At 42.5% G+C, this 19,582-nt stretch overlaps 1 protein-coding gene across 1 annotated transcript in view; it reads left to right on the plus strand.

The window, feature by feature from the left end:
- Positions 1 to 635: 635 nt before the first annotated feature.
- The window catches only part of CAPN13 (calpain 13), a 52,646-nt gene continuing 33,699 nt past the window's right edge, over positions 636 to 19,582 (plus strand). The window contains exons 1-4 of the mRNA XM_077774224.1: positions 636 to 833; positions 11,413 to 11,491; positions 12,360 to 12,475; positions 18,633 to 18,769. Coding sequence (XP_077630350.1) covers positions 636 to 833; positions 11,413 to 11,491; positions 12,360 to 12,475; positions 18,633 to 18,769 — 530 coding nt within the window. The remainder of the gene's footprint in view (positions 834 to 11,412; positions 11,492 to 12,359; positions 12,476 to 18,632; positions 18,770 to 19,582) is intronic.

The following is a 19,582-nucleotide window of genomic DNA, read 5'->3' on the forward strand; positions in this document are numbered from 1 at the left end:
ACACAGTTCTCCACCTGGCACAGTCTGCTTCCTTCAAGGCCCTATTCAAATGTCACTGCCTATGGGAGAGTCATCTCAGACTTTCTCCAGTAGTTCATAGCCCCTCCTCTTTATATCCACAGGATTTTGTACACATTTTTAATTAGACAGTTTCTGTTGAATGATAGCTAGTTGTTGAAATGTCTTATCTATTTTTCTCACTTGATAATGAGCCCCTAAGGGAGAAAGATCATGTCGTATTTATCTTTGGATTGCCAGCATGCAGAAAAGTGCCTGGCACCAGGTCAGCACTCAATAAATGTTCATTAATGTACAAACACCCCCTGTAGTCTCTCCTGCACATAAGAGCATACTGAGTAGCTCTTCAGTACAGCGGTTTGAAAATTGGAGTGGGAAGAGATTGCTGGAATTCTAGTCTGGGATCACCCACCAACTAGTTGTGTCACTGGGGACTGAACATTTCGGGGTCTCAGTCCTCTTGCTTGTAAAGTGGGGAGAGGGACACCTGAGTGTACTTTCCAAGGACACCTTTCCAAGGCTAACATCTAATGATGCAAAGGACTTGACAGCTTATCCCTAAAAATATCTCTTTCTTACCAGAAGGAAAAGACTTTAGGTATCTTCTAAGGAGAGTCATGGCACACAACCAGGAGACTCAAGCCAAGACCCCTGTCATCAAATTCAAGGGCCAAGACTTCAACTTCTTGCAGGATCATTGCCTAAGCAGAGGTCTGCTGTTTGAGGACAAGACCTTCCCTGCAGAGACTTCTTCCATAGGTCTACAGCTGCTCCAGGGAAAAGATCTCTCCAGCCTGAGGTGGAAACGGCCAAAGGTGAGTGAGCCCCTCAGAAACACACCCAGCTTCTGGGCCCTCTCAGCTACCTGCCATAGTACCTCCCACTGAAAGAAGGTTAGGCCCATGACCTGTTTTTCAAGGATGGCCCACACCAAACAGGAAGGAGAATGAAATTTATCTGGTCTCTCAAGTATGATATTTTATCTTCAGTGGGATGGAATCGTCCTGTACCAGGAACCAGGATCCCAGAGTTCTAACCCAGTTCTAACATTGAGCATATCACTAGATTGCATGCCTCAGTGTTCTCATCTGAGAAATGGGAAACCGTGGGTATGATGATTGTAGTAGTTAGTCTCTCAGGTCTCTTCCATCTCCACAATTGATCCCATTTGCCAGTCTTCATTACTCCTTATTCTCTTCAGGTATCACTGTCTTTATTTTTCTTTTCGTTTGTGAGAATTTAGTCAAAGGGAAGATATCATGTCAGTCACTGATACAATAGGATGAATTTAAATAATTGTCTCACCTCTCTCCTTTATATTTGTATTGTCAGTCTTGCAAAGGCTTGATTACTTATAAAAGAATTTTACCCATCAAAATTAGAAGATCTTTCAGGGCAATGTTCAAACCCTCCCCTCTCCTACACCAGCAGTTGGTCACTAACTCAACCTTGTGGTGAGATGAACCCTGTTGGGTTTTCTTTTTTTTTTTTTTTTTTTTTTTTTTTTTTTTTTTATATATTTTTATTTATTTCTAGGAGAGAGAGAGAGACAGCGTGAGCAGGGGAGGGTCAGAGAGAGAGGGAGTCACAGACTGAAACAGGCTCCAGGCTCTGAGCTGGCAGTCAGCACAGAGCCCGACGCGGGGCTCGAACCCACGAACCGCGAGATCATGACCTAAGCGAAAGTCGGACGCTTAACCGACTAAGCCACCCAGGCGCCCCCCCTGTTGGGTTTTCTAAATTATATTCACTCCCAAGAAATACTTCTCAGCCCACTGACCATTCTTATAATCTCTTTTTTTTTTTTTTTAATTTTTTTAATGTTTATTTCTGAGAGAGAGAGAGAGACAGCGTGAGCAGGGGAGGGTCAGAGAGAGAGGGAGTCACAGACTGAAACAGGCTCCAGGCTCTGAGCTGGCAGTCAGCACAGAGCCCGACGCAGGGCTCGAACCCACGAACCGTGAGATCATGACCTGAACCGAAGCCGGATGCTTAACCGACTGAGCCACCCAGGCGCCCCATCTTATAATCTCTTTAGGGCTACTTTGATGCCAAGAATCTAGGTGAGGACCACTCTGAGGATTCTGATGCCCAACCCTCCTGTTCTTGCTCCCAAAAGCAACCAGCAGAACTTAGAACAAGAGAAAAAAAAAGATACTGGCTAGTAAGCTAATGATTACGATATCAGCAAGTGTTATCAAGCACCGATTAAATGCCACTCTACTGAGCACTTTCGATAAAGCCAGGTTAGGTTATACAAAAAGTGTATTTTCTGATAACCTAGAATAAGACATTAAGCTCTGGAGGTGCCAACTCTTGCCCTCACGTGGGGCAGATTTGTAGTTTTGGAGAGGGAAGGGTGAGCAGGGAGCAGGTGGGGCTCAGGATCAGATGGTGGTGCTTCTAGGATCCATCTCACCAGCCAAAGGCAGTAAGTCCCCAGAAATGATCCTTTTCTTCTGGCCTTCCCCTCTGATGGGAGCAGAACAGAGAACTCTATTTAAAGTTTGGAAGGGTTATATTTTTTTCCCTTATTATTTTTAGAAGCAGAGATTCTTTTAGAAACTTTTTTTTACAAGGTGCTGAGCAATAGATGCGAGGCCATATTTATAGTGTTGAAGAATTTATAACATTTCTATTTAGGAAGGGTTGAGAGTCTCTTATTATCTGATTCTGGCAACATCTCAAATTTTGTCTTTTGGGGGCAAGGAGAAACTGAGGCAAACAGAAGTAAGATACTTCCACAGAATCCTGCCAGGAACCTGAAATAGAGGCAGCTAGAGGCAGATACATGTTATTCCCATTCTTCTCCTCCTCCAAAAGCCGAGACAAATGTCTTTGTGTCCCCCATCACAAGTTCACATTTTCCTGGGTTTTCTGTGTGTCCTGTTTTACTTTGTCTCCTTTGTTCTTTCCCAGTTGTATATAGAAGAAAACAGATTCAGACAGGGAATATGACTTGCATAGGTAACAGTCCAGCCTCCATATGCTGCACTTTCCTTCACATAGGATTGTGTGCCCAACAGCACTGTTAGGATTTGAATGAACAACCGAGTGAGTGGATGGATGAAGGAATAACTTTATCTACAAGCCCCTGACATGAGTTTCAAGTTCCATATGTGCAACTGAGATTCCGTAGATTGACTGGTTCAACAGGTAGGATGGTAGACAAGAAGACCACTGGATTTACCTCTTCAACATGGTGACATCCTCAACTGCCACAGCTTATAGTTGTGCCTGAGAAGAGCCTTGGAAGAGGAACCATGGCCAGTGTGGCTCAATCCTAGTTGGAATGGCCAACACTTAGAAGGTGCTGACTCTATGGTAGGCCCAACTTTAGGTGCTTTGACTCATTGAGTCCTCTCAGTAATGCTATAAGGAGGTACTATTATTAGCCCCATTTTACAGATGAGAAATATAAACAGAGTTAAGTAACATGCCCAAAATGGTAGAGCTGGGATTTGAACCCCGGAGTCTATCTCCAAGACCTGTACTCCTATCACCACACTATATTGTCTCCCTAAGACCTTATCATAAGCTCATGTTGTGTTCTGGGTTTCTATTTACCACAAATAATATTTTGTGCACCAATAGACTCCTAGCTCATCTGGATAACCAGGAATCAATCTCTATGTTGTGTTCTCATTCCATTTTTTAGGAGAAAAAGAATGAGGATAAGAATGAAATGTTGTACCTGTACCTCATTATTTTAAGGAATAAATGAAGACAATATTTAGAGTCTAGCACATTGGAAACACTTACAAAACACTAGCTATTGTTGCTATAATTAATTTGGGAGGGATGGCATAGGGTAGCAGTCTCAGGAGCTGTCCTTTTGGATGCATGGGCTTTCACAGTCCAGCCAGCATCAGCCCTCAGCTGATTTCAGCAAACACGTTGAGGGAGAAATGTAGGTCAGGTGAAACCATTTGAGATCCTAGGGGAGACTGTCAAGGAGTGTGGAGAGAATTTCTTCTCATGTTCCACTGCCTGTCACCACTTTCAGAAGGTTGCTTTCCACTCTAGAGTTTGCCCAGTCACTGTCCAGAGGTCTGGCTGACACTCCTTATATTAAGTTCACCTGCATAATGGCTGAGGTGGCACCAAGGCTCCTGAGACAATTTCCACATTCAAGGCTTGGAAGGACAATGGGGAAGCTCCATGCATTAAGCAACACCTGAACCATCATGGATATCATTCCACTTTGAATACTCACCTGGGCTTGGTAGATTCACTAACAGCCCAAGAGTCAGGGCATAAAACTAAACTATGCCTGGCACAGAAAAGTTGTTTAATGTCCCATAATGTCTTTTTTTTTTTGCCCATAATGTCTTCATATCTCTTCTCTTCCTCCCTCCCTCCCTCTCTCTCTCTCCGTCTCTCTCTCTCTCCCCTTCCCTCCCTCTCTCCTTCTTGTTCTCCCTCCCTGTAACAGTCAACCTAATCCATTTGCTGTTGGAACTTTGAAGTAGAAACTCCTTCATATCCTGCTTCATTCAGTTTCTCTTTGTTTAAGAAATTTATACCCCACCTCTCACATTCCTCCCCCACCCCCAGTGACAGCCAGTCGGGTTCTGCAACAGCCTGTGACCCTGCACTGAGCAAACGGCACTGATGGGACCCAAATGGCACTGATGGGACCCATGAACCTCAGCACCACCTACTACCTAACCCCCTCCTCATGTCAGCAAGAGACGTTGCTGAGAATTAAACTTGTACATGGAATATTATTTGATATTTCCCTGAATGAAAGTTGATGCTAGAGTGACTTCCTTTTAGAATTTTAATTTCATAAATAATGATAAATCCCATTAATCAAGTATGTACATGCATTAAGTATGAATCTAAGCACTTTATATATGACATTTCATTTAATTATAGTCCTGTGAGGTAGATCCTATTATTTGTTCAGTAGTGATCACTGTCCAAAAGAACCTTTCTATCATCATAGAAAGGTTCTTTTGGTGTTGTTCAGTACAACAGCCATTAGTTATATGTGACTATTGGGTACTTCAAATGTAACCAATGCCACTGAGGGATCGAAATTTTAAACTTATTTATTTTTTTAAGTTTTTGAAAGTTTATTTATTTATTTTGAGAGAGAGAACATGACAGTGAGCAGAGCACGGGAAGAGAGAGAGGGATAGCGAGAATCCCAAGCAGACTCTGTGCTGTCAGCACAGAGCCAAATGCAGGGCTGGAATCCATGAATCAGGAAATCATGACCCAAGCCAAAACCAAGAGTTGGACGCTTAACCACCTGAGCCACCCAGGTGCCCCTTAATCTCATTTAAAGTAGCTACATGTGACTTGTGGCTATCATATTGGCCAGCACAGAAATATAGATTCAGATCTTCATAGCAGGGTCACCAATGTGTGTCAGATTGAGAGATTGCAATTTCATCTCTGACCCCATACTTTGTATGAATCATTTCACTTCTCAACTGAAAATTGGCTGTGGGCCCAAAACATGCTCTCTGATGGGTGCTCAGAGCTCAGAACCCAGCCCCATTGTGGATCCTGGCCTGTGGCCATCCCAAAATGAAGTATCACCTCCCCAGATAACAACTTTCATCTTTTAAGTAGCCAGAGTGGAGTTTCTGAAAGGATTGTTTGCTACAGATGGTTCACCTTGGGATCCAGAGGAGTTCTTCAGGAAAGGAAAGTGTTAACAAAGTAGACACAGGAGTGTAGGTTATGAAGGCAACAGGTGACAGAAGGTGACAAAGTGAACATGCCAGCAAACAAATGTTATTGAGCCAAAGAACTTTGATGCCAATAAAACAAAGCTCTCTAGCAAAAATAGTAAAGGAGTGACTGCCACCTGTGCCAGCCTGAACTCTGGCCACCCTCTGAATGATATATTTAGTCCATATCTGAATGCCAAGATGCTAAACCTGGTGTTCCCTCATCTAAGAGCAGCCTTCAAAATGATGGAAGAATCACTCCAAAATATACCAAGTGATGTCACATTGGAAGAGACCGCTCCAGAGTTGGTTGCAGGAGAATGCTTGGCTTGGTACCAGTTCACAAAGGGTATTTGCTAAGATTCCAGGGGTTCTTGCATTATACGTGCTTCTGGCATGCAAAATACAACATAGATTGCCTCAAAATTTGCCTCGAGAAAGGACTTCATAATGCAGATGTTGTGAAGATTACTTAGTATGACTATTGCTGATGGCTTCTGTATTAGTCAGGGTTCTCCAAAAAAAAAAAAAAATCGGGTGTGTATGTGTGTATACATCTATTATGTATCTATATATCCTATTGGATATAACCAATATCAGTCAGGAAGAGAAGGGGCAAATTCTCCCTTCCTCTACCTTTTGTTTTATTCAGGTCCTCATTGGATTGGATGGTGCTTATTCACACTGGGATCAGAATCTAATTTATTGAATTCCGATTCTAATAAATGTTAATCTCATCTGGAAACACAGACATACTTAGAACTAACGTTTAGTAAATATCTGGGGACTCCATTAGCCAATCGAGTTATAAAATTAACCATCACAAACCTCCTTCTGTACAAATGTTTCAGACCCTCCAAAGGGCCCATCTCATAGAATCAGAGAACACAGACACTGAGAAGCCCCTATCTGCAGGCATGGTCTGGTGGGGGAAGATCTGAGCCTCAGAATCTTCTGTGTTACCGTGTTAATCCTAAACGTTACCTCTGATTAACCTACTAAATCCAGATTGTGGGAAGTGGTGGCCAGCAGCTGCAAATGTCTCAGGTGATTCTGAGTCACACTCGGTGCCAACTGCTACTTGCCAGTCTTGTCACACCTCACTGCCCTGTGTGCCCATTCCACCTGGTGAGACCTACAGGGCATTGTCGTCTTCCCAGATGGAAATTTACATTCCAGTTAGTTAACACAGTATAATATTAGTTTCAGGTGTACAATTTAGTTATTCAACACTTCCCTACGACACCTGGTGCTCATCCCAAGTGCACTCCTTAATCCCATCACCTGATTAACCCATCCTGCCCACCTCCCCTTTGAACAGTTTGTTCTTTACAGTTAAGAGTCTGTTTCTTGGGGGGGTGGGGGGGCGCCTGGGTGGCTCAGTCTGTTATGCGTCTGACTTTGTCTCAGGTCATGATCTCACAGTTCGTGGGTCCAAGCCCCGAGTCGGGCTCTGTGCTGACAGCTCAGAGCCTGGAGCCTGGTTCGGATTCTGTATCTCCCTCTCTCTCTGACCCTCCCCTGTTCATGCTGTCTCTCTCTCTCAATCTGTCTCATTAAAAATATTTAAAAAAATTTTTTTTTAATTTTTTAAAAAGTCTGTTTCTTGGGTTGCCTCTCTTTTATTCCCTATGATAATTTGTTTTGTTTCTTAGATTCCAAATTTGAATGAAATCAAGGCATCTTCTTTCCCTGACTGACTTATTTTGCTTAGCATAATATACTCTAGCTCCATCAATGTCATTGCAAATGGCAAGATTTCATTCTTTTTTATTGTCGAGTAATATTCCATTGTTTGTGTGTATTTATATTTGTGTGTATATAAATATAAATATGTATATATAGTACATCTTCTTTATCCATTCATCTTTGTTTATTCTCTCAGCAAACCAACCCAGCAAACTAAAATGTTTCTGGGTGTAATTTCCATCTCTTCCTACCTCTGCTCTTTTCACATCCAGCACCTCTCTAAAGCCCAGGGTGGTGAGGGAATGGGCAACTCAGAGGATATGAAATACAGATGCTGGTCTGTGCCCAACATTGATGAAGACAGTTCCAATGTTTGCCCATACACTTTATGTTGAATATTGGTTTGCAATAATTGCCATTTAATTTTCATAGCATTAAAATATTTTTCTCCTCCTATTTTAATTTTTAACATTTTGGTAAATAGAAAAAAGTGGACATTTATTAAATGCCTTTGTGGCATTTATTAGAAGGATATAAATTATTTCTCCTTTGGTGCATGTAAATGCTATTTTATATTATTATATATCCTGACATGAAATCATCCTAGCATCCTTCATTTCTAGGGCAAACCCTGTTTGATTACAGTAGGTTAAGTCTTAAAAATTTCTTGTTGATTCATTTTCTGTATGTTTTATTTTGGTATATTTCCATAAGTGAGATCAGTCTATAATGTGTATGTTCTTGTGCTTTCACTGTCTAGGCTATACTGGCTTCTTAAAATAAATGGTGGTGGGGCCTGCCTGCCTGCCTGCCTGCCTGCCTTCCTTTCTTCCTTCCTCCCTCCTTCCTGCCCTTCTTTCCTTCCCTTCCTTCTTGCCCTTCCTTCCTGCCTGCCCTTCCTTTCCTTCCTTCCCTTTCATCCTTTCCTTTCATTCTTTTCACTGAAACTGTAAGTGATACAAGAATTGTCTATTCCCTGAAAGTGTGAGAGAACTCCACAGGAAATCATGTGTACTTAGAAGCCTTTACAATGGATAAAGGACCCGAATGTGAGACAGGAAACCATCAAAACCCTAGAGGAGAAAGCAGGAAACAACCTCCTTGACCTCAGCTGCACCAATTTCTTACTTGACACATCCCCANTTTGTGGGGATGTGCACTGGGTGTTATATGGAAACCAGCTTGACAATAAACTTTTTTTTTTAAAAAAAGAAGCCTTTACAGAGCTGTCAGGGAGATGTTCTTTTATCATTTGAAAATACTATTACAAAATTATGGATTTTTAGAAAGTATTTACTGACTTGAATCATTTTGGGGCATGTTAATTTTAGTCAGATAATAATCACTACTTTTAAATTGGTTAGTATAGGGGCGCCTGGGTGGCTTAGTTGGTTAAGCGTCCGACTTTCGCTTAGGTCATGATCTCGCGGTTCGTGGGTTCGAGCCCCGCGTCGGGCTCTGTGCTGACTGCCAGCTCAGAGCCTGGAGCCTGCTTCAGATTCTGTGTCTCCCTCTCTCTCTGACCCTCCCGTGTTCACGCTGTCTCTCTCTCTATCCTAGAAATAAATAAAAATATTAAAAATAAATAAAAAATTGGTTAGTATAGAATTTTACATCATGTTTTTACATTGCTAAAACTTCACTAAAATTTTTTTAACTTTTTTTTTTTTTTTGAGAGACAGAGCATGAACAGGGTAGGGGCAGAGAGAGGGAGACACAGAATCTGAAGCAGGCTCCAGGCTCTGAGCTATCAGCACAGAGCCCAATGTGGGGCTCAAACCCATGAACCATGAGATCATCACCTGAACTGACGTCAGATGCTCAACCTACTGAGCCACCCAGGCACGTCCCTTCATTTTTATTTCTAATTTTAGTTGGGTTTCCCTACTGTATTTGCCAAAGGTTGGGTCTCTGTAAACCTTCCTTCTCCCGTAAATGGAACAAGTTATTTGCTTTATTGGTCTTGCTGTTTTTCTATTTTAGAATTCACTAATTGTCCTCTTTTATCACTTTTTTCTGCCTATATTTGAGACTCTTTTTGTCTTTCTAACACCTATGAGTTGACTGTTTAATTCATGTTTTTATTCTATCATGTTTAATAATGAATGTATTTGAGACTCTGGGTTTGTCTATGAGTATGGTCTTTTTAATTTTGGAAATGTTACAGAAGAGAATATTTATTGAACATGTACCTTGTCTGATGCCCCGCTAAGGATTCACATCCTTCCTCATTTGTTAGGTAGAAAGATTCCTGCTCTGCAAGGCTAGTGGGTGACAGTGGGTGAGTGAAGCCCCTGGACCTTAGCAAGGCAGCCAGTGCCTCGATGGCTTTGCCACCAGAGCCTCCATGTCACACACGAGGTAACAGAGGCTCAGCTAAGTCGAGGAAGCAGTACAAGTCACCCAGGGAGAAGGCAGGACAGAGTCCCGCACCAGGTCTGTCTCCATGAATCTCAGCACACCCACCTGCCTTCTGCAGTCACACCGCAGGGAAGACAAGAGCAAAGAGCAGAGGAGAGCTGGGGCTCTGGGCTGGTCAGAAAGGCCTAGCAAAGCTATCTTTGTTCCCAGTCCAAGCCCACTGGCCTCCTCTCCCTTCAATTCCTTTGAGTGGAAGATCTTAAGCATCTCACTTAACAAATGCTGGTGAGATCTTCATTTTCAATAGTAGAAAGGGTGGGGACAGCTGGTTGAAGTGCCCCAAGTTTTTCTTGACCTGGGACACTCCCTCCCTCCATGGCCCTGCAGAGTTCTCCCCTGCTGGCTTGTGTTGGGGAAGGTCCTCATGTCTGCCCAGATATTGTTACTCAGTGGGCCCAGCTTGGGGACATGGCACGTGGGCCTGGTGCCCCCACATGGGGAGGGTCTGAGTCTGAGTGCACCTCTCCTGTGAATGTGAGATGGCCAGTTATTTGTAGAGAAGGCAGTGGGAACAGGTTTAGTGAGCTGATTACCCCTCCCAGGTAAGCTGGGCCGAGGTGTTTACAGACATGCACACCTTTGTTTTCCTCTTGGCATCTCCACCAGGAAACTGGCAGTTTCTGAAAGGGCCGCCAGGTCTCCTAAGGCACAGCACTCTGTACATTCATGGCTGTTGAGTAAATAAATCCACTTCCACTTTGCAGGCCTGTTCTCTGGGGACTTATTTGTCAGTGTGAAGAGAAATGATACAGGAAAAATGACCAAAGTATGCAAATGCAAATTTATGCAGTAGAAATCTGGAGACAGATGCAGAGAGAGGGTGCTAAGGGTAATCCTGCAGCCTTCCAGTAGGGAAAATGTGTGGGGCTGCCTGGGGACCCTTGACCCATGGGAACCCCTTCGGGAGCTCTCACAATCCTGTGTCTGCTGGGAGTTCCCCAAATTCTCCCTAGACATTGCAGCACTATAGAATTCTCTAGCAAACCCCTTTCTGTGGCTGCCAGGTGCTCTGTGTGTTGAGGTTGGGGCAGGACTGGGCTCCAAGTAACAGTACTCAAGACAAGGGACCCTGAGGTCTTCTAGAATCAGTTTGTGAGTTAGCCTGGGAGTGGACAGAGGTCTGAGTAGCACATCTTGTATCCTGTAGAGCATGTGGCTGGACTTGAACTTGGAGCCCAGAATACCCTACTGCTGAGAGAGAACCCTTCACAAGGAAAGCTTTATAATATTTATAAAAGTGTCTTCTAATAAATGTATCTTTTTGTTTGTTTATAACCTGTTACTAAAACACTGCTAGTTGGGACTAGGATGGCTGACTTTTTGACATAAGGATCCTGAGCCTTTATTTATATTTATCTTTCCTTGCATTTTGCTTATACGTTTATTGCCTGTCTTGCCAGTTACTTATACACCCCTTTGACATCTGCCTTCCTGATAGCAATAAAATCTGAAGAATGAGGGGACTTTTCTAACTCAGATTTTAAGCACCTATTTAAGAATTAACCTCTACCCCTCAAAGACTGAGTGATGTCTTGGGTACCGCACAGGGACATAGAGGAATGAAAGATGCTCATGGCTTTTCTCCCTCTTGCCTAAGGATATATTAGAAGGTAAATCAGAACCTCACTTCATCCTGGAAGGTGCCAGCAGATTTGACATCCAACAAGGAAACGCTGGTAAGGACTCAACATCTTTCCTCCTGGCCCTGGATCAGGGCAGGCAGCCTGAAGTCAGCCTCCAAGTAGGGAGGGAGGGATGGAAGGAGGTGCCCACCCAGACCCACAGAGTTCTACCCCAGCTTCTGAGGAGGCAAGGTCAGCACACTTGGTGCTGTGTGGATGGACACTGGCAACAAGATTTCCCATGACTTCAGCTCTGGGCTCCTCTGGCAAAATAAGAATCAGAGGCAGGTTGGCCCAACAGACATGTTGAGGCCTGGCTGGGGCTCCCCCCCCCCTTTTTTTTAACTCCCTTTTATTTGTTTATTTATTTATTTATTTATTTATTTATTTATTTATTTTGAGAGCATGCACAGGTAAGCAGGAGAGGGACAAACAGTGGGAGACAGAGAATTCTAAGCTCTGTCCTTGCAGAGCTTGAGGTGGGGCTTGAACCCATGAACCCTGAGATCAGAGAATTCTAAGCTCTGTCCTTGCAGAGCTTGAGGTGGGGCTTGAACCCATGAACCCTGAGATCATGACTTGGGCTGAAATCAAGAGTCAGTCACTTAACTGAGTAAGCCACCCAGGCACAGGATGTCTCTTGATTTCCCTCACCATCACCAACCCTCCATCCCCCTTTACCTTTCTCCTAGCCACCCCATCACCCCTACTCCATCACTACTACTCCCATCACCCACACACCACTGCCCCACATCATCACTAGCTCCTCTGTCTTGGTTAAAATGGGCCCCCGTGAACCCTTCCCTAGTCCCCCTTTCTCAGACAGAAAAGGAATGTATTATTCAGAAAAAGGTGTAAAATGTGTGGAGTGGGGCTTCCAGATGTGTTCAATAGACCTCTCAAGGCTTACATCTCCTCACAGGAGATTGCTGGTTCCTGGCAGCACTGGGTTCCTTGACACAAAACCCACAGCATCTGCAGAAGATCCTGATGGACCAAAGCTTTTCACGTCATTATGCAGGGATCTTCCGTTTCCGGGTATGTGCACCTGTGGGACACTTCTCACCTGGGTTCACTGTAAGCACAGGGAGGCGAATGTCTTGAATATTCCCATGGAATACTCAGATGGAAGAGTCACATCTGTGTTAATTACTTTGCGTACCTCTGAGGAAGGGTTTGAGCTCAAGGTCTGGCAATGCATGGGAGAGATGGGAGTTAAATGTTTTCATGTAAAAAAATAAAAAGAAATGGCAGAAACACTTAGCAAAAAAAAAAAAAGGTCATTAATCAAGAACGCTGCATACCATTGAGCTTTTGTCTGCTTTGATTCCTATGCCATATCTTGCCATTTTGATTACAGCAGCTGCAGAGTAAGTTGTAACATCTCATAGAGTAAGTTTTCCTTTGTTATTCATTATCCTTCCCTCAAAAATATCTTGGTAATTCCTGCACAGTTATTTTGTGATGAGAATTTTAAAAGCATTGTGTCTAATTAAAAAGAAAAGGCACTGTGATGCAGAGTGGAGTAGCATTAAATTTATGTATTTACTTGAAAATGTTACATTTTTATTATTTTAATTATTCCTTTCCAGAAACATGGTATATCTTTCTATTCATTCAGAACTAGTTTTATGCCCCTCAATAAAATGTTATAGCTATGCTTCCATATTGCTGTGACACCCTTCTTGTTAAATGTATTCTCAAATATTTTACAATTTTGTACCTAATGTGAAGGAGATTTCCCCCTCATTTCATTTCTTTTAATGTTTATTCATTTATGAGAGAGAGAGACAGAGTGTGAATGGGGGAAGGCCAGAGAGAGAGGGAGACACAGAATCTGAAGCAGGTTCCAGGCTCTGAGCTGTCAGCACAGAACTCGCTGCAGGGCTTGAATTCACAAACCATGAGATCATGACCAGAGCAGAAGTTGGACTGCTCAGCCGACTGAGCCACCATACGTACCACCCCCCTCATTTCTATCTAGATGTTCCTGACCAGAGGGAAGCCACTCCTTACTAAATACTAAATTGTATCTAGCCATCTTACCCAATTCCTTGATTAGTTCCAATTTTTTTCCTTTAGTAGAATCTGGATTGTTTAGTTAATGAATATTCTCTGCAAATAAAGATAATTTTGTCACTACTTCTAATATTTATAGAACTCACTTTGCACTTTGTCCTTGTCACATTAGTTAGAAGTTTGGACTTTTGAATAAGAGTGACAGGACTAAAGTCTTGCCTTCTGATTTTAGTGATGTTTTCTCTTCCTGTGCCATTCTTTTAATGCACTGTGGGATTCAATTTGCTAAAAATGTTATTAGAATTTTTGCATTTATATCATGTGTAGAATTAGTTTCTAGTTATTGTTTTTACCATGTTTGAATTACGCTGGCTTTTTAAAATGAACCTATTGAATTTTGCAGATCTTGATCTGTAATAATTTGAACAATGGTTATTAATCATGGATTATCTGATCTTTGAAAGTAAAATAGACAATAATTAAAAGATCTGGTACTACTTCTTTTTTCAACATGATTTCTTTAACTCTTCCAATTTGTTCAACAGCTACTAAAATGGTGTCTCTTATTTCTTCTGGAGTTAATTCTTGAAATTTATATTTTGCCAAGGGAACCAATTCTTACTTCTTCTTCTTCTTCTTTTTTTTTTTAATGTTTTATTTATTTCTGAGAGAGAAAGAGAGAGAGTGAGAGAGAGAGAGTGAGCAGGGGAGGGTCAGAGAGAGAGGGAGACACAGAATCTGAAACAGGCTCTAGGTTCTGAGCTGGCAGTCAGCACAGAGCCCGACGCAGGCTCGAACCCACGAACCGTGAGATCATGACCTGAGCCCAAGTCAGACGCTTAACCGACTGAGCCACCCAGGCGCCCCCCAACTCTTACTTCTATAGGACTAAATTTATTGCCTAAAAGTTGCTCCTGTGATTCTCTGAAAATTCATTTAATTTCTTCTAATCTATGGTTAAATCTACTTTATCAATCCCTGTACTATGTTTTCGTTTTTCCCTTTCTTCTTAATCCAAGTTTTCTTGATCAAAACAATCTGTTTATTGGCTTTTGAACAAATCAACTTTTGATTTTCATTATTCTTTCTATTTTTCTTTTGGAGTTTTGTTTTCTATATAATTTCAATTTATTTTTATTCCTTACTTTCTCTGTTAATTTTATTTTTTGTTTTCTGAAACTATATACATTTATGTCTTTTTAATTTAATAATGAAAGCTTTAAGACTTTAAGTTTTCTCTGAGATCTTCTGTATTTATAGGTTTCTATATAAAATGTCTTTTATTAATTTTAAAGTAATGTACTTTTAATTTTGATTAAGTTTTGGTTATAGAGTATTAGATTTATTAAACTATGGTCAGAGAATATATTCATTGAATCTTTACATTTTAGGAAATTATTAAAATTTTATTTATGGCCAAGTCTACAACAATTTTGGCAAATGCTTCATGGATATATGAGAAGAATATCAAGTGGTCAGAGGTTTTACATATGGAATCAATATTTCTGATTTGCAGATTGTTGTATCTCCAATTAGCTTTTTATCTTGACTTAATTTGTGTCTGCTTGATTTCTCAAATTCTAAAAGAGATGAATTGAATTTCTTTCCCAAAATTATACCTTGGAGGGTTCTTGTGTTTTCTGATGTTCTAGCTTTAAACTTTTCCTATTATATTCTGTGGTGTCCAAAGGTTTATGTCCTTGCTAACTGCTTGTTGGAATAAAGCTCACACAATATCCCTCTTTGTTGTATTTAATGTATCGGGCTTTGCATTCTTCTTTATCTGATGCTCATATTGCTAATTCGGCTTCCTATTATTTACATTTTTCTATTACATCTTTGCTCACCCTTTCCTTATCAATTTCACTTCCATATTTCTATAAACATATCTTATGAAAGCATATTTTAAACTCCTTGCTCACCATTCTTTCATCTTTCTTTTCCCCTTAAGATTTTTGTTCTAATTTATTTTTTTTAATCTTTATTTTTGAGAGAGAGAGTGTGTGAGCAGGGGAGGAACAGAGAGAGAGGGAGACACAGAATCTAAAGCAGGCTGCAGGTTCCGAGCTGTCAGCACAGCGCCTGATGTAGGGATCAAACTCACTGACCACGAGGTCATGACCTGAGCTGAAATCAGATACATAACTGACTGAGCCACCCAGGTCCCCCTCTAATTTCATCCTCATTAGGTAGTAGTTCCTTGAATAATTTCCTCTGATCACATGAGTATTTTTCATTTTCTCTTACTTAAGAATGATATGTCAGTTGGGTTTGAGATTCCCGGATCACATTATTTTCCTCAAGAGTCTGTAAACATTATTCCTTTGTCTTAGAGCTTCTAATGTTGCAGAAGAAAAATCCAATGCTAATCTATGCTCTTGGCTTTGTGTGCAACATGTTCTATCAAGTTTATAAGAGATACTTTCTCTCTCTTCTGGTGTTCAGAAATTTCTCTGAAGTGTGTCCAGATATGTGCCTTTTTGAAATTCATCTTGGCTGGAATTCAGTGAGCCCTTTCATTCTGAAGACTTTCCTCCTTTTTCTGCTCAGCTAAATTTCCCTTTGTTTCTGGGTGTCCTCCTTTACTTTGTAGTCTTTTCCTAAATTCCAGCTAATTGCATACTGGGTCTTCTAACAAGTCCCCAGGTGATGCTCATCCTGGTGGTCCAAGGATCTGACCAAGGAATGAGCTAGATGATGGAAGGTTTACTGTCTGAGATCACCTTAGACTGCAAGTATTGGTAGTAACAGGTGGTTAGGAGAAACTGAGGTACAGGAAGGACACTTTATGCCCTTCTGAATGATGAGAAAATTCCACAATTCTCCAGAAACAGCTGTGGTATTTACTTCTGTACCTCTCTTCTCATCACTCTGAGCTTGGCGCTACTTTCTAGAAAGAGCCCAGTGCCCAGGCAATAGGGCTACTTTGCTCAAAATGCTTCTCACTTCCCTCAGACACTTGGGTATTGACAAAACAGCACCAGCATGCTTCTTGGAGGGTCCAAACACTATTCAGATGCCAGCCTTCCTCAAGTACAGACGAACCAGGAAATGCAGACTAGTGGTCTCATTCTTTTTTATTTTTTTTAAAATAGTTTATTGTCAAGTTGCTTCCCATATAACACCTAGTGCTCATCCCAACAAGTGCCCTCCTCCATGCCCATTATTCCCCTTTCCCTCTCCCCCACCCCCATCAGCCTTCAGTTTGTTCTCNTTCTTTTTTTTTTTAATGTTTTATTTATTTCAAGTAGAGAGAGAGAGAGAGACAGCGTGAGCAGGGGAGGGTCAGAGAGAGAGGGAGTCAAAGACTGAAACAGGCTCCAGGCTCTGAGCTGGCAGTCAGCACAGAGCCCGACGCAGGGCTCGAACCCACGAACCGCGAGATCATGACCTAAGCGAAAGTCGGACGCTTAACCGACTAAGCCCCCCAGGCGCCCCTCTTCTGCCCATTTCTTCACTGGGTTGTTTGTGTTTCAGGTGTGGAGTTTGGTGAGTTCCTTATAGATTTTGGATACTAGCCCTTTATCTGATATGTCACTTTGCATCCTTTCTGGGAACGATGATCTTATCTGGTGTTCCCCTTGTATAAGGAGGGCAAGTGTGATAGCATTACTCATGTGGGACTATTGGGGGTGAAGGTTTATTCTAAGGAGGAACCAACCAGAAGAGCTCATTCAAGCCAGGACTCCCTCATTCCGGATAGTCTACGATGCACCAGGTACTATCCAAGGTCCTGAACAAAGATGCTATAATACTTTACCACAATTTGGCAGATGAGGAAACTGAGACAGAGAAATCAGTGTCTTATCCAATGCCTACTGCTCAGATAAATAAAGGCAAAACCAGTATTCAAGCACAGTTCCACTAACTGACCACTGTCTACTATAGTTTGCTATCCAGTTAAACCCCAAATCCAGATCAGGCTCTTTTTCCAGTACTCTACTTCTAGCTTTCTTTGGTGTGCCAAACATATTTCATGACCTCCCTCCTAGTAACACCCCTGTTGGCTCTTAACCTCACCTGTCTACACATTTTACTGCAGTAGGGACACAAATCCACAGCTGTGCCAGAACCAGCTGCAGTGCACTGAGCTTATTAATGACCATGAAAACATCTTCTTTGCTTTGTCTCCACTGACATCTCTGTCTCAGTCTCCTTCTTTACTGTGAAGTGTGTCCTCAAATGGATGCAACAGCCCAACATCTGGGACATCCAGCTGTGGGAAAGGCCATGTGGATGGCTTCCTTGGTGTCACTGCCAAGCAGATGACGGATCACATCCACCCAGCTTTACTCTGAGCCCACCTGTCAGAGACTTGCCTTCATCAGGGCTCAAGCCTGAAGCTGGAAGCCCTGCTGTTTATCCAGCACAGGGGAGATCAACAAAGAAACTCCAAAAGGCTGGCTTTGTTATGAATTTCCCTCATTTGGTCATGTCCCCAGGTGAACCATTAAGAGTTGAACACTGAAGATTAAAGCAGTCTGTTTTGGAAAAGAACATCTGGTTCATTTGTGCCCTTAGCAGTAGCAATGCTAGCCAGTTTCATTTCTGCTACTCTGATGGCAGGATCAGCTTCATGTGAGCTGAGGAAGGCCAGAGCGAGGCTCTCACTGCTGAGTCCTCCTGAGAAATCTTCATCATTTGGCCTCTGGGCCTTTGCCCACACTGTCCTTGCCATCTGGGATGCCTTTCTTACCTCCTTTGCCACCTGTTTAAACCCTGTCTCCTCTTTCAAGCCTTTAAACCCCTGGTAGGCTCTCCTATCCCTCATTACAACACTCTGCATCTACCATTCTCCTTGTTATTCAGCAACTGTTCCCTGTATTGCCCTTTTGTGCATAAGATATAACTGGAGAGTCTCCTGTGTGTCTGAAGCTCATAAAGGACCCGCCAAAGTGAGGCCAGAGTTAGTAGCAAAGTCAAACTAAAACCCAAGTCTCTTTCCTCCCAGCGTGTATTTTCTTTGACTCACTTGGTCTGTGACTCATCTATCCAGTGAACTTGACATGCCAGACTCCTGACCACTGACCTGGGCTGGAATTTTGTTCTGGATAGAGTTTGCTGTTACATAGAGGAGGTCATGTGGTGACAGTGGTTATTGTTTGGTATGGGTTGGGGCTACAGAAGCTCCCTTTCCTCCCAGCTCTACTAAGGCATATACTCATCTCTCTTCCAGTTCTGGCAGTGTGGCCAGTGGGTTGAAGTGGTGGTTGATGATCGCCTACCTGTCCTGAACAGGGAATACCTCTTTGTGCAGCCTCGCAACAACAACCAAGAGTTTTGGCCCTGCCTGCTGGAGAAAGCTTATGCCAAGTAAGGATGGATTACCCCTCAGCACAGAGCCTTGATGCTGGCTTTGCCTGCTCAGCTTCTTGCCCCGACGGATTCTCCACAGCAGCTGGCCCCAGGACTTTACGCAGCTCTGCTGAATGCAAGTGATGTCCTGGGAGCATCAGAGCCTTTGCCACCTATCTTGGCATCCTTCATAAACAATCATTGTATGTAAGGCTCTGTTAGAGCCATGGGAGGAACCCAGAGGCACATTGCAAGGAGTGGGCAGGGCAGGGCTGGACAGAGATATGTACTAACAACACCATTACTGCAAGAGCTGGGATAAGAGCTCAAATAAAATATAATATCATGGTCAAAGTCTGATGGGAGGACAGAGAAAGAAAACAATCTTGATTTTCTGACTCAGAGAGAGTCAGGCTTAGGCTGTATAGAAGACATGGCATTGAATGAGGTCTTGAAGGATGGGTAGAATTTCAGCAAGGAGAAGGGGGATATAGATATGATGGAGAGTTATTTCCAACCATAGGAAGGATTCAAGCAAAGACCTAGGGGAAGGACAGTTCAAAGGGGTTGGGCAGTTGGGGGCCTGGTGTGGCTACTTTGAGATTGTATCTATGTGTGGTGACAGGGCAGGTGTCCCCACACATAGATACGGCCCAAGAACCATGATTCGAAGACTACCTTCTAGTGTTAACAAATTCAAGAACTTACAAACACCCCAATTCATATGTTTTATTTAACCTCTTTGACTAGCATCTATTCAGAAAATTTTTATTGAGCATTTAACCATAGGCTAGGCACTGTGCTTGGAGCCAGGATAAACACTCTGAGACT

Source organism: Crocuta crocuta, unplaced genomic scaffold (assembly GCF_008692635.1).
Source record: "Crocuta crocuta isolate KB4526 unplaced genomic scaffold, BGI_CrCroc_1.0 scaffold246, whole genome shotgun sequence".
NCBI lineage: Eukaryota > Metazoa > Chordata > Mammalia > Carnivora > Hyaenidae > Crocuta > Crocuta crocuta.